We start from the raw sequence: 15,134 nt of genomic DNA on the forward strand, positions 1-15,134 counted from the left end.
CCTGGTGATAGTTATGAGCAAGCAGGGTTGAGAACAACTGCTCTAGACCTACTAGAACAGCCAAAATTTCCTGAACATGCTTTGTACCTTCAGGCCTGCACATCCTTGCTATGCATTCCTTGAAGAACTCTGTACCCCATCATCCCAATCTCCGGGGAGTTTACCAAGCCTACACAGCCCAATACATTCAAGAAATTGAGGACTGCCTGGGAAACTGACCATGATCAACCCCATGGACTATTATTCTCCACTGGCATATAGTAAATCCTATTTGTACAATATTCATGGTTTTCATATAGCACCTGGAAATGTAGTCACTTAATACATTAATACATAAGTGAATAAACACAGAAAAATCTACAAGGAAATAGAACAACAGCTTGTTATTTCTAAGTGGTAAAACTGTGCATCTATGGGAAGCTTTTACCTAATTGTGTATTTTTAAACCCTAAAATGAACATATATAATCACACATTATTTTATGCTCGAAGCAATATATACTAAAATAAATAAACAAATAAATAACTCGTTTGAGTACATCTTGTATTTCTACCAGATTGTACATATGTTAAGAGTAATCTTCATCTTAACAGTCTTAATATCCTCTCATCCTGTCCCTCCAGTATTCAATCAATATTTGACTTTTTAAATCATTTGTTAATATTGTTGGTATTGAGAATAAGGGGAAATGAATGCTACTGGAATAGTTAAGTATTGGAATAAGAAATAGGATTGGGTAAACAGGAGAGAACAAAGAGAAGAAAAGCAAACGGAGGAAGAAGGGAGAAAATGGGTAGGAGAGACAGAAACTTAAATAATAGATTCATCTGTTCTGGTTCCCCTCAATCTGGACAGCTACTGATAACAAAGAAAAATTTTAATGGGGCACAGAGAAGAAACATACTCTAGGGAGATATATCAAAATTTCATGGAGAGATTTCTAATTTTTAAAACCCTTTCCTATTTTAAAATCACTGCTACATTAATGTGGAATATGGACTGTCATATCCTTCAGGTGACCACAAACTAAAATAAGGTTAAGAACTGCTATTATATTACATATTTATGACACCTAGGTGGGAAAGAAAATTGAAGGCAAGGAAAACTTCCTAATCCCATCAATCACACCATTAAAGTACTTGTCTATTGTGACTCTCCAAAAAAACTAGTCCATCTAACAAGAGGTATGCCCATACCTCCTCAGACAAAACTCCATGCATTTATATTTTAAAATATATTCACAAAACAAATCTATTCACATCTATTAAGATGTATCATATAAGTCACTGGAAATAATTGCCACTATCTGGGAAGGAAAAAGTCAACAGATAGTCTGAATTCACTCTTGCCCTGCAAGAAAAGTATGTGCTGGGGGCAGCTGGGCAGAGGGCAGGGATGATCTGGGGACCTTCCCCTAGATCAACATAGCATAAAGATATTGGGAGTCTCTATCTGTAAAATGTTTTTAGAAAAATATACCTGATTTGTTTAGATCAATGGTACTCAACTAAACTCACCCCCTACTTTTGACAAAGTCTGAAGACAGTTTTGATTGTCACATCTGTTGGGAGAGAGAAAGGAGGGAAATACCACTGACATCTAGTGGGTAGAGGCCTGGGATGCTGCTAAACATCCTACAATGCACAGGACAGCCCCCAATGACAAAGAATTATCCAATCCCAAATGGCAATAGTGCAAAGGTTGAGAAACCCTGATGTAGACTGCTTTCTGTAAATAAACATGAAATTTACAAGTTTATGGGATATGGAGCTAGGGAAGGGAGAGTAATCACATAAACATTTTCCTATCTGTGTAATTAAGTATGAAACAAAGATACTTCAAAACAGCCTTTATGAATACTGTTTCTACATACACTACTTAAAACTTGTCGACTCATCTGAAACACATCTTTATATAGGAAAAAGAAATATTTTGGGCAGCTATGTCTGACGGCTTGGGGTTCTTTCAGAGAAAGGATACACTGTTTCTGGCACTTGCTTGAATTCTTTGAATCATTTTGAAGTTAGGGGTGGCTAAGATGTAGGACTCAGCGTTGACAATTTAGCATTTTGTGTTAACCTGCCATTACTAACAAATTCACTTACTGAGTTCCAAAGTATTTGAATTTATTCCAAACTTCCTAATCAATGTGAAGAAAAAAAGTATAAAGGGGTTTACTAAACTTTACATGCCATGTCCCAAATTTTGGATGATATTTTCTAATAATATTATGCCCTGACCAATAGATTTTAAGCATTATCTCTATGGTAATTTAACTAAAATTAAATGTGTATACACAACAACAACAAATAGTACACAAAAAGTCAGAAGTGTCCTCAAATACTTTACATTAAATCAACCCAATGGTTTTCATAGACTTCCCAATGACCTCCAGGAATGTTTAGAACTTGAGTATATCGCTCTACAGTTAATAACAGTATATTATATACATGAAAACTACTACGAGTAAATTTTAAATGTTCTCACCATTAAAAAGTATATGAGTTAATGTATATGTTAAACAGCTTGATTTCTCCATTTCACAATGTATACATACATCAAAACATCACATTGTATACCATAATATATATATATTTTTCAATTAAAAAAATAATTTTCTTTAAAAGATAAACAGTGAGCTGGATAGATCAGGGCATCACAGGCATTTTAAGGACACTAGCTTTTATTGTGAGAGTGAAGAGAAACCAAGGAAGTATTCTGCAGAATGACATGGTGTAACATATCATATCTCAACTGCTTCTTTCCAAAAGTACTTAAAATGTGTCAGTATTTCAACTTCTTAAGTTTACGGAGTATTTTTAGAAACATCTTTTAGGCCTCAAAATCCATGTATAATGATAGAATAGGCCCAAGGAATAAAGATAGAAATGAGAATACTGGAACATAGTTATCATGTTTTTTTTAATAAACACCTAAACATGCTACATGAATTCAGTGATTTCCATCATACATTGTTGAAAATTACTGATTGAATTCATGGTACCAAGAATATAAACAGTTCAGCACACCAAAAAAAAAAAAAAAAGAAAGAAAAGGATTTGAGTAGGTTACCAATTTAACACATCTGTTTTTATAATTCCAAAAGTTCTTTTTATGAATATTTTTATGAAAATTGAGCATTGTCATACTGAGTCATACAACTGCTGCCATGACTACACAGAGGTGTGCCTCCTTTACTTGGCCTGTCCTTTTGCATCTGAAAAATGGCCACTTCACTTCACTCACCTGAAAACCTCCTTATCTGCCTCCCTCATCCTGGCAATTAAAGCAAATGCAAGGACATAGTTCAATACTTCATAAATATTTGTGCTTCCATGATGGTCCCAACCTCATCTTGCCCCCACTCTACATGAATGTGTGCAAAGCAAATTCCAGATCTGTAACATTGTATTACTTTAAATACATCATATATCATTCCAAATTAAAAACATAACATCTACATGAAGACACTAAAAGTCCACGATGATATATTAATAATTCAGATCTCTGAATATTTTCTAAATTATAAGGAGAAAATTGCATGCTAATTTTTATTCTCCAACTGACAAAAGTAGTTACCTAGGAGAAACTCTGAAGCTTGTTCAAATTCCAACTCATCATTATTCAACATAATATTTCTAGGCAGATCAGCCAAAATCAAGTCAGGAGCAATCTGAGATATTGGAATGGTGAGCCTTGGTTGATCTGGATTTACTAGAAGGTCTCCTGAGAAGTAATAAAAGTTTTTTTTTTTTTTAATAAAAAGAACATTTAGGGATATACATAAATTTGTGTTTTTGACTTGCAAAATTAATCACATATTTTCTATAATTTCTAAACACTCCCTTTCTAACGAATCCTAGATTTCTCTAGAAAGTTTGAAAAGATTTGAAAGGTTCACTTAATATTTATCTACTTGGAATTTTAAAAATTTATTTCTACGTTCATTCAATAGAGAGCAGAATTTTTAACTGCTGTCAACTACCTGATATCTGACTAGGAAGTTATCTATTCTCTGTTTCTGCCACATTCATGAAGCAGTTATTATATGGCAGAAATGTTGGTCAGTTATTTCTACGTATTATCTATTTTAATCCTCATAACTATTTTATAAGTGTGGTTAGAACTTCTGTTTCACAGATGAGGTTGTGTTGCTCAATGAGCCAGTATTAAACCCTCAAATCAACATTTTCTGAATGTAGAACACAAGATTTTACTGGTAATAAATATTTATTTTTCCAAACTGCCACTATCATTGAATATACTATATTTTAACTCAACCCTTATGGGTAAGAATAATTTTTACATTTATTAAAAGTCACTTCTGGCCAGGCGCAGTGGCTCACGCCTGTAGTCCTAGCACTCTGGGAGGCCGAGGCAGGCGGATTGTTTGAGCTCAGGAGTTTGAAACCAGCCTGAGCAAGAGCGAGATCTCACCTCTACTAAAATTAGAAAGAAATTAATTGGACAACTAAAAATATATAGAAAAAATTAGCCGGGCATGGTGGCGCATGCCTGTAGTCCCAGCTACTCGGGAGGCTGAGGCAGAAGGATCACTTGAGCCCAGGAGTTTGAGGTTGCTGTGAGCTAGGCTGACGCCACGGCACTCACTCTAGCCCGGGCAAAAGAGTGAGACTGTCTCAAAAAAAAAAAAAAAAAAAAGTCACTTCACAAATATTGAAGGATTACTTAAAAGCATTTGTAAGTTGTATCAAAATATACCTTCTTCTGCTTTCTTCATCAAGTCATCAAGTAAGATTTTTTGATGTTCTTCGCCATCATTAAAACTATATAAAGCCCATTTCTTCAAGAGAGTTTCTCCTTCACCACAAATATCAATCTCCAGCAACCCAGGAAACCATTCTTCCATGAGAGAGTCAATGTGATCCACAACTTGGCCCAAGAGAATACAGCCTACAGAATCCACGAAAGAGCTCATCAACATCTTATCTAAACCTCATGCTGTTGCAAAGCTAGAAAAAGGGAACTACAAAGTTTAGATTTCTTTAGTGGTACAATTCAAAGTTTTTAAAATAATTTCCTTACCTTTTCTACAAGAAGGAACTGTAATTTTTAAGAAACTCTCTGGGTGATTATCTAAGACTTCAGATCCCACTAGACAATAAGCTTCAGGAGACCAATTCAAGTAGATGCCTTGTCGCCAATACATTCTGTTTGGGCGAAGTGCTCGTTCTGAAAGAAGTTTAAATGGATCCAAATGTCTCCATTAATTATTAACTACTTTGTAAATTAAAGGGGGAAAAAACTACTGTACACACCACAAATGACAGTAATACAGATGTAATTGTTTCAAAAGAAAGTACTGGATTGTTAATACGAGCCCTCATCTGTATCTATTTAACATTGTATTAAATATTTTATCCTTAATTTTGCAATAAAATAAATGGCCTGTAGATTAAGATACATTTCAGGTTCATCCTGTTAAGCAGTTTAATACGCTTAACAGATGAAGAAAGAGAATCATAAATAAGTTCTCATAATTTTTAAAAACAAGTTGATGGTCATGCTAGACCCAAAATTTTTGAAATTTTTAATGCAATGTAACTATACTTATATGTTGATTAATTCCAAGCAAGATAAGGTTCGTTTCAGAAACCAGTAACACCTGTTTAAAGCTTACTTTTAACCAAAAAATGGTATTTTTCCCTTTGGAGCACTAAGATGTCTCTTTATTTACTTTAGAAGGAAGAGCTACCATTATAAACACCCATTTTTGTTCTTTTTGTAAATCTCAGGGATTATGCAGCAGAATAGAGATCTTACAGTCCCTACACTGAATGGCCAGGACCTATTATGCTTGTCAAGTAAAACTCCTGACTATACAGTGGTTGTTTCTTTTTGTTGTTGTTGTTCACACGTGTGAGTGTGTGTGTGTGTGTGTGTGTGTGTGTGTATTTAACGTAATGACTCATAATAATCCCACCTTTTAAAACTATTACTTCTAGTTTGCTGTGGCTTGGAAAGGAAAATATTGCTAGTTATTGGAAATGTGTCTAAAATAATAACAAATAGGCTTTGAATAAAGACTTCAGAAATTTTGTCCCTGACAAATTTCATGAGTTTTTATGTATTTGTGTGTCTTTATATTGCCCACTCTGAGGTTTTATGAACTTATTTTCTAATTTTCAGCTGCCTTCCAAACAAGTAAACTCTGAGAAAATTGCATATTATCTTTAATAAGCTTTCTCTCCAATTTCTCTAAATATTGTCTTCATTAAATACTTACCTCTTCCTGAAAGCATGTAAGATGAAATTTCAAGTAATCGATTGATTAATCTCGACCAAAATCCCATTGGAAAATAAGGCATTTCATATAGTCGAATGATAATTTCAGAGTTCTCACAGTGGGGAAGCTCTATCACAGGCCTGTGGTCAGACAAACTAGAAGCAAAAGGACACTATTATTATAGTGTCATAAAACACCCAACCTTGTTGACCAAAGGATTTTACTGCTTGAAATCAATAATTATTCCAAGCAATTACACTTTTCTCCTAACATTCTTTTGCTACATGCTCTTCCTACATCAAAAATTCAAGTCATTCAATCAATTCAAATGCATGCTCAGATGTAGTAGATGCATAAAATTTTTTAGTAATTCTATGTACACTAATAAATAAATTATTACAATTGGTTATGCATAGACATATGTTGAGATTACATAAAACTTCAAAAAAATACATGTTTTTAAAATAGATATATGCTTTAAGAGTAATTTGCAGTTTTCAACATCATATTACTTTATAACATTTCCCAGTTGCTTACAAAGAAAAGAAATAAGAAAAGTTTCTGTAATATAAGGCTAAAACTTAGGCCTCCATTGTGATACCATCAATTCTTTTAAAACTCTGTTGAAAAGTTACTATCTACCCAGGACTTGTTTAATAGAATAAACTCTCAGTACCATGTAAGGTTACACGTACACACACACACACACACAGACACACACACACTCTCTCTCTCTCTCTCTCTCTCTCTCTCACACACACACACTCACTCTCTCTCTCTCTCTCTGCCTCCCCACAATAATCTCCACTATTTACCTTTCTTAAATAATTTAAGTAGTGGCAAGCCAAATAGGAATTAAATACATAAAACAAGTCATTTACTGTATCTTTAATGCGTCAAATGTAGTGTTTTCATTAAAAGTAAATGCTACACTTTAGTACAAAGTTTACATAGAATCAAGAAAAAATATATTTAGTGCATCTATTATAGACCAAAGTTTCTTTGACAACTAAAAGAATATAATAAACATTCAATTTCCATAGAGTAATTCAATTTTTAAGATTTGGTTTACCTGCTTGGAACCAGCAAATATTCTTCTCCTATTGGCAGGGCAATCTGAAATTTTTCTAGGAGTTTAAAGTACTGTGACATGTAGTTCTTTGGAAATCTCCTTTTTTTTGAAAGAAATTTTTCCACATCTCTACGTGAAATAATCCCGTTAGGATGTTTCGGATAGCCTTCCACTTTCACTGTCAAAATCTGAAAGATTCAAATCGTAAACAATCACTAGAATTCATTTTCTGAAATGCTGCAAATTTAAAGCACTGCATGTCTCTTTTCTCAGTGAAAGTGATCAGAATAATTTTAATGCTGTCAAGTACAACACGGGATCTAATTTCTCTCACAGCCATGTAGCCTAGTAGCCCAGCAGGGCATCCACTTCTAAAAAATGTGCTAAATTAAGGGAGTGAATTCAGATCAGAAATTATTGACATCCTATGAACCCAATGAACTTTAAGATTTTCCTACCTAAAATTAACACATCAATTCAACACCTCACATCCATATTGCAATCTCATCAATAATATATTCCCAGGAAAATTATCTTCCAAACTGTTATTACTACAGGTTTGTAATAGAAATATTACTTTACATTTACATAATAAGAAGGGTTTCCATTAATAGGAAGAGAGGCTGTGTAGTATAGTTTAGTGATTCTCAAAGTAACCACTCATTTTGCTGGATTCTCCTTGCAGTCTGGGTCAGTACATATGGGTTGAGGCTTGAGAATCTGCTTTTTTAATAAGCAACCCAGATGATTCTAACGTAGAGACCATACTTTAAGCTTTGATCATTGTCACGGTAGTTAAGAATCAAAGTCAGAACCCAGGTTCAAATTCAGGCTCTACTACTAGCTGTGTGACCTTGGGAAAGGTATTTGATTTCTTTAAGACACAGTTCCCTTCTCTGTAAAATGAGATAATAAAAGTGACTGTCTTAGATTGTCTTAGATAACACATGTAAAGCATGCAAAGTACATACGACAATTTTTAGTATGTCATAAACCCTCATATATTAGCCATAATTATCTACATATTCCTATTTATTTTACTTAGCCAAGTTCATTTTAAAACGAGGTTTGCACTTAATTTTCTTTAGTAAATCTATAATGTTTAAAGAATACTTAAACAGTAGCTAACATTATTTATGTTATCATGTAGTTGAGTGAAATACTGGATTGCAAAATTCTTATGCCCAAAGACTTGTCTTACCCATCTCCCTATTTCTATTTTGTATAATGATTTATGTATAATGATTACTGAATCAATGAATGCATGATTGAGTGAGCATATTGGTATTTAATGACAGTGTGCAATGGCTGGTTAAATAATAGAAACTGCAGTTTATAGTAGTCCCATACCGTGTACTTTATAGTAGTCCTGACTTGCTTTACAATTTAGGTAGTGAAAAAACCTGCTTGCTGTTCTAGTGTATTCCAAGTGCTAAGACCTTCTCTGACAATTCACCATCACCAACCACACTTTATATTTTCTTTGTAGCACCCTGTCCTACCTGACATACTATGTTTATTTATTATTAATTTTCTCTCATTTGAATGTTAGTCCCATGAATGCATGAACTCAAAGGCACTACAGTCAAACTACCTGGTTTGAAATCCTAACTCTCCCTCTTCCTTTTTTTTTTTTTTTTGAGACAGAGTCTCACTGTGTTGCCCAGGCTAGAGTGCCGTGGCATCATCCCAGCTCACAGCAACCTCAAACTCCTGGGCTCAAGCGATCCTTCTGCCTCAGCCTCCCGAGTAGCTGGGACTACAGACATGTGCCACCATGCCTGGCTAGTTTTTTCTATGTATTTTTAGTTGTCCGATTAATTTCTTTGTATTTTTAGTAGAGACGGGGTCTCACTCTTGCTCAGGCTGGTTTCGTACTCCTGAGCTCAAACAATCCGCCCGCCTCGGCCTCCCAGAGAGCTAGGATTACAGGCGTGAGCCACCACGCCCGACCTCCCTCTTCCTGAATGTATACCTTTGGATAAATTATTTAAACTTTCTGTCCATCAGTTTCTTCATTTGCAACTTAAGGGTTAATACAGTACCATTTCAAAGAGTTGCTGTGAGAATTAAATAAGATGATCTTTGAAAAGCACATAGTAACCCCTCATAAATGTATAGCAATTTATAAATTACTCTAATTTATTTTACTTACACAAATTCATTTTAATAGGAATTTGTGCTTGATTTTTCTGTTAGATCTATAGTGTGCTACCACTATCTGTAGTAGATAGTTTCAAGGATGGACACCATCAATTCTTTCCCTATATATGCAAGCTGCTCAGATGGAGTCCATTTCCCCTCCCCTTGAACCTGAGCTGGCCTTGTGGTTGCTCTGGTCACTGGAATGTGGTAGAATTGACATTTTTGCCAATTTGGGGTGTGGCCTTTAAGAGGACTGGAAAATTCTGCTTCATTTCTCTTGGTAACCAGCCACCATGTAAGATGTCCAATTACCCTGTGATCATTATGCCATGAAGAAGTCCAGCCAAGCCATAGGAAGGGCCCCATGAGCAGCATCAACACACCATAAATGTGAGCATAGCTTTCTTGGACTTTCCAGCCCAGCTCAATGAATGAAACCAGGTAAATGACCCTTGCCATCACCATGTGGAGCAGAACCACTCAGCTGAGCCCAGTCAGCCCACGGAATACTCAGAAACAATAAACTGTTGGCATTTTAAGCCCCAGGTTTATCACATAGCAATAAAATCTTAATTTTGTTACCTTAAAAAGACCTCCTAATATTCTTTCAAACTAGTAACTGATACTGCTAACTCATGGCCTTATTCAAGGAAAGAGAATTTTCCATAGTCCTCTGTATTTCTCCCATGTATTTTTATCAAGGTTAAATGGCCACATGAGCTTATTAATGCTCCACTTGATCAATTCAGTAAGTTCCTTTCATATCTCTTTTAACATACAGTTAAATGAGCCTTGCAAACTTCTCCTTCCCTTGATGGAAGCTTTTTTAATAAGTTTAGCGACCTAACAGCTCAGGGCACATACAAGGTAGGTGGGCTCATTAGAGCTTCTGCACCATGAAATTATTCCTGCCCTTGCCTTAATGATTTGTGGAGGTGAATACTCTTATTTATTTTTGCTGACAGGCATCAGACAAGTCACTCTTTGTTTCACTTTAGTTATAGCTTCCATTCCTTTAAACCTTAGTGAAAATGACATATTTCAATTTATCAGCATAAATAAAAATGATAGTACTTATTTTTTAGATTAATAAGAAATTTAAATTACCATTTTATTGACATTTTAAATCTGTCTTTCAAAATAACTTTGAGCTGTTCAAATTCTTAACTTAATGTCCACTTAAATTACCATGTTTATTATTATAACTATGCTAATGAAAAGAACTTCCGTGAAGTTTCAACTTAATTACTCCACAGAATCTTCAGGAATGCTATTGCAGCCATAGTGGAAATCTGCTTTTATTTAAATAAAGGTGATTCTGATGCGAGCCTCTTCCTTACTCTACTGTAAAAGATATACCTACCCTAATATTGTCCATATGTGTGCAACCTCAAATCTTCTCAAGTCACATGGAAACACACCACTTTGGAGGGGGGCAACTGTAGCCTTTTCTTGGCAAGAGTTTGGTAACTTTCTGATAGGTACAGTGTGCCACGTAGGACAGCAAAATCTGCTGGGTATATTTAAAACTCCCTTTACTGAACAAGATGCATCTACCTACACATATTTTTTATTTGGCTTCATACCTGACACATTTTCCAAAACTACATGAGTACATCTCTACAGTTTTGAATTTTTTTCTCTCTTAAAATAACATACCTTAAATTGCCAAAAAGGTCAAATATATAATTAGCTAACATTTTCTGCTCACTTATACTGAAGTTGGGAGGCAATACAGAAGATAATATTGTTATTATCCTTATTTTACAAATGAAGAAAGAAAACCTTAAAATGTTAAGAAATGTCACAAAGCCAATTAGTATTTAGAAGTGATTTAAACCTAGGTCAAGCTGACTCCCAGGCATGTGCTCTCAACCACACTACTCTACCGGCTCCATTATTATTTAATAGATCAATAAAATCACACTTCCCATGGTATATGTGCAGAAGGATGAAAATATGATTTAAAAATATCTACCAAAGCAGTAACAACTGACACATTACAATTAATTGCCAATTACAATAATGTTTCAATATGCTCTCAAGTTCCGTAGTATAGGATTTAGCCTCAACTGAGTTCCCTCCACAAAATATCTTCCTTTTTTGCCTTAGATGGAATTTAGGAACAATTACTCAAGATTTTCTGAGGGAACTTAATTACCATTGTGGTTTAATTGGAAGAGGTTTTTCTAATATACAAAGATATAATCATTTTAGGGACTCAGGGTCACATGCAAAACTATAAATTATACTCATAAACAAAAGGGTTGTTTAATGGTTCTCAACTGGGGCAATTTTGCACCCTCCTGGCAATACTTGGCAATGCCTAGATACACTTTTGCTTGTCATAACTTGTCATACTAGCATCTAGAAAGTAAAGGCCAAAGATGCTAACATCCTAAAATATGCAACAAAGAATTATCTGACCTAAAACGTCAGAGTGTTGAAAAATACTGAAGTAGTGTATTTTGCTCCTAGCTTTACTGTGACAAACTCATAGAGATGAATTATTATAACTAAATAATATAAACTCATTGGTAATGGGATTATCATTGGGAGAAGAAACCATTTTCCATATGAAACACATACGGAGAAAAGACAGCCATAACCAATGCCATCCAAAGTTTTTGAAATTGTAAGCATTTAGAGCTCAGATCATTCCACTTAATCAAAACTCCCCTCCCATGTTATCTAGACAGAAGTTTCACAGCCTCGCCAACTACATTTTCTTATATGCATTTACCCCAAGGATTTTCATAAAGCCTTCATTCTACTGCCTAAGCCAATAACAAAACAAAAGATATGCCCAGGATCTAGAAAAACTGTATGGAACACAGAGATACAAACATCTTTCTGTGTCTTGAAAAGAAGACATGAAGCTGAGCTCTTAAGATATCTTTCTTTCTTTCATGAAGCTCTTCAAGCAGTCTTCTAATGTAAAATGTTCTTCAGTTTTCTATACTCAAAGGTTTCTGCCTTAACTAAACACAAACTCTAAAATGCTCAATGCTCTAGGTGCCATCTGTTCTACTCTTTGATCATAAGCCCCATGCCACAAAAATAGAAGACACCAACCTGTGCCATGATTTTACAAAGCCACTTGGGTTCCACAAAATATAAGTCACTTAACTGCAGGGCTGGGTCTTGAAAATGAAGAAGGACTCCTGTAGTAAAAATTCATCAAACAGTGAAACATGGAATCTAGAACATACCAATATCAAAAGGCTTTAGAGAGAATCTAACCCGACCTCCTCATTTTACAGATGAGGAAAAGTCAGCATAGTTAGTCGTGGAGCTGGGACTAGAACCTGTACATCCTAGTTCCCAAGCTCTAAGGTCCCAATATTACAATGAAGTATATTTAAACTATATAAAATAATCATATATAAGCATATCTGAGACACTGGCATGCATTGCAGAGCACATATTTACAAATAAATAGAAATTCATAGTTTTCTCTTTAGCTTGCTAAATATACACTAAAAGACATTTTATTTTCAAATACACATAAGAAACACATCATATATCAGAATATCTGATTTAAGAATGATGGGGAACAGAGCAGACTGTAATCCACATGAAGATATTTTTTATACAACAGAATCTAGGGATCAAAAGCAGCTTCCCAGCCACTTACTCTAGTACTACAAATCAACCTACATATCCCTAGCAAGGTAACACTGATCAAGTACTCAAATAGCACTAAAAGTCGGTTTTAGAGTTATTGTCTCTGAGACCCACGTGTGATGCCACACAGCTAGATCTGCTAAGCGTCCCAGTTAGACCAATCCAACAATAATTCTCCCGTGCAGTATAAAAAGAACTTTCACATGCACTAAATTCATTTGACATTGACACTATGAAAGGCTGTGGCTGTGCTCAAGGTTCCTGCATAATAAAACCAAGTTCTAGACCTCACATGTTTTAACTCCTTCTCAGGGACTCTTTCCACTACTTTGACCTTCGATGATTTCTAAATTTCTTTTTTTATGACAGGATGCGTGATTCAACACCCACGAACATGATGATCTTCCAAAAAGAAAAAAAAATAGTGGCCTATTAAAGAACTATGGAGATAGTCTTTTAACGTTTGAATGTAAATTCTATGCTAGATTCAGAAACACTGTTATAAATTATGACATCTGAGCTTTGAAAAAAATGTGAAACAAACAAACACTCAAACCTGATTCATTTAGGAAGTGAACTGCATGAGGAAGCTCATTTTCATCCAACTGCAGCTCATTTTCTCTCACTAGTTGTAATAATCGTTTGCGGTCAATTACAGGAAATTCAATTGGCACATTTTTACGCTCCGACAAAATGATTTTCTCAAGTTCTACATAGCAGTCTGGAATCAGCTGCCCAACAACAGGCTGATCTCGGATCTATGAAATTACAAATGACAAGGTGTAAAAATCCATTTTATTCACATATTTGTCAGGTGGTTGGTAAATTCAGTGCCAACAGTTTCTACAGAAACAAGTATACTATTCAAAGCATGTTTTTGAATAAAATCAAAATGTGATGTAAAGCTATTTAAATTGTAAGGAATAAAGAAGATGAAATTAAAATAAGAAAATTATAGACACAGTGACCAATTTGGAAAGAACTATCAAATAACACAGTATGGAAATATTTATCTAGCGATCCAGAAATTCCATAGCAAAAAAACAAGATTAATCACTAACAAATAATTAAGGATTTTTTTATTTTTTAAGAAATTAAACTTAATGTGCAACAGACATGTTAGCATAAGAAATAAGTATATATTACAAGAGCTTTTGGACATAATTTATTAGGTAAAAATATGCCCCAAGGAAAAACATTAAATTCTGTACTTCCTATTTGCAAAATGTTATATAGGTGGAATATACATATCAACAGTGAAACCTGGAGGCATAAAATCTTCTCACCCAAGTTATGCTTTCAAGGTTTGTGGAATTTTAAACTTGGAAAAATGAGAAATAATTTAAACACCAATGATTCTGACATAAGAATGACAATTGATCTGTTACACTTTGAATACTAATCACTGTCTACTAATTGAGAAATATATAAAATAAGATTTTAAAAAGAATGACCTTAAGATTATAGTTTCTATAATAAAAATATTTTCCAATCCTTTTTTTTAAAATATAATTTTAAATAGAAAGGTAACTCAACAATACTAACCAGAATGCCTCCAAGAACCACCAGATGGCAAACTCTCCCTACTTCTGGACCCATGAAAATAACGTATTCTTTCTACCTGACAATACCAATCAGAATTTCTACTTAAATTCTTAAACTTATTACAAATAGAAATTCAGCACATACAAACAAAAATATAACTTGCTCTTTTTCTACTTGTAAAGAGAACCTTAAGGATCCTGATTTACAGCAGACATAACAGTTACTTCCATATTTACCTGCAAAAGGTTACTACAAAGATAGTTTTCATGTACCCCTTGCCTCAGTAAATTAGACATAATTCCACTAACCTCCACTTTTCATATTCCCTTTCTTCATTATTTATCAATTAAGATGAAATAGAACTTTCGATGAAGTTTATGTTTTAATTCAAGGAGGAAAACCTATCTATAGAACTAAACAAGGTTCTCGCAGAAAGAAAATCAAATAGAAAGGGCATGAGTTTTATAGGGATAGGTCACAGGACCAGCAAAGGAGGTC

At 34.4% G+C, this 15,134-nt stretch overlaps 1 protein-coding gene across 1 annotated transcript in view; it reads right to left on the bottom strand.

Moving 5' to 3' along the window:
- LRRK2 (leucine-rich repeat kinase 2) overlaps positions 1-15,134 on the bottom strand; it is a 138,913-nt gene that overhangs the window by 43,170 nt on the left and 80,609 nt on the right. Inside the window, exons 32-39 of the mRNA XM_012638395.1 lie at positions 13,648-13,849; positions 12,540-12,628; positions 7,320-7,507; positions 6,248-6,402; positions 5,047-5,193; positions 4,723-4,914; positions 3,580-3,726; positions 96-169 (exon numbers count right to left, since the gene is read on the bottom strand). Of these exons, the coding sequence (XP_012493849.1) occupies positions 96-169; positions 3,580-3,726; positions 4,723-4,914; positions 5,047-5,193; positions 6,248-6,402; positions 7,320-7,507; positions 12,540-12,628; positions 13,648-13,849 (1,194 nt within the window). The remainder of the gene's footprint in view (positions 1-95; positions 170-3,579; positions 3,727-4,722; positions 4,915-5,046; positions 5,194-6,247; positions 6,403-7,319; positions 7,508-12,539; positions 12,629-13,647; positions 13,850-15,134) is intronic.

The sequence above is a fragment of the Propithecus coquereli genome, unplaced genomic scaffold (genome assembly GCF_000956105.1).
Source record: "Propithecus coquereli isolate 6110/MARCELLA unplaced genomic scaffold, Pcoq_1.0 Scaffold13, whole genome shotgun sequence".
NCBI classification, from domain to species: domain Eukaryota; kingdom Metazoa; phylum Chordata; class Mammalia; order Primates; family Indriidae; genus Propithecus; species Propithecus coquereli.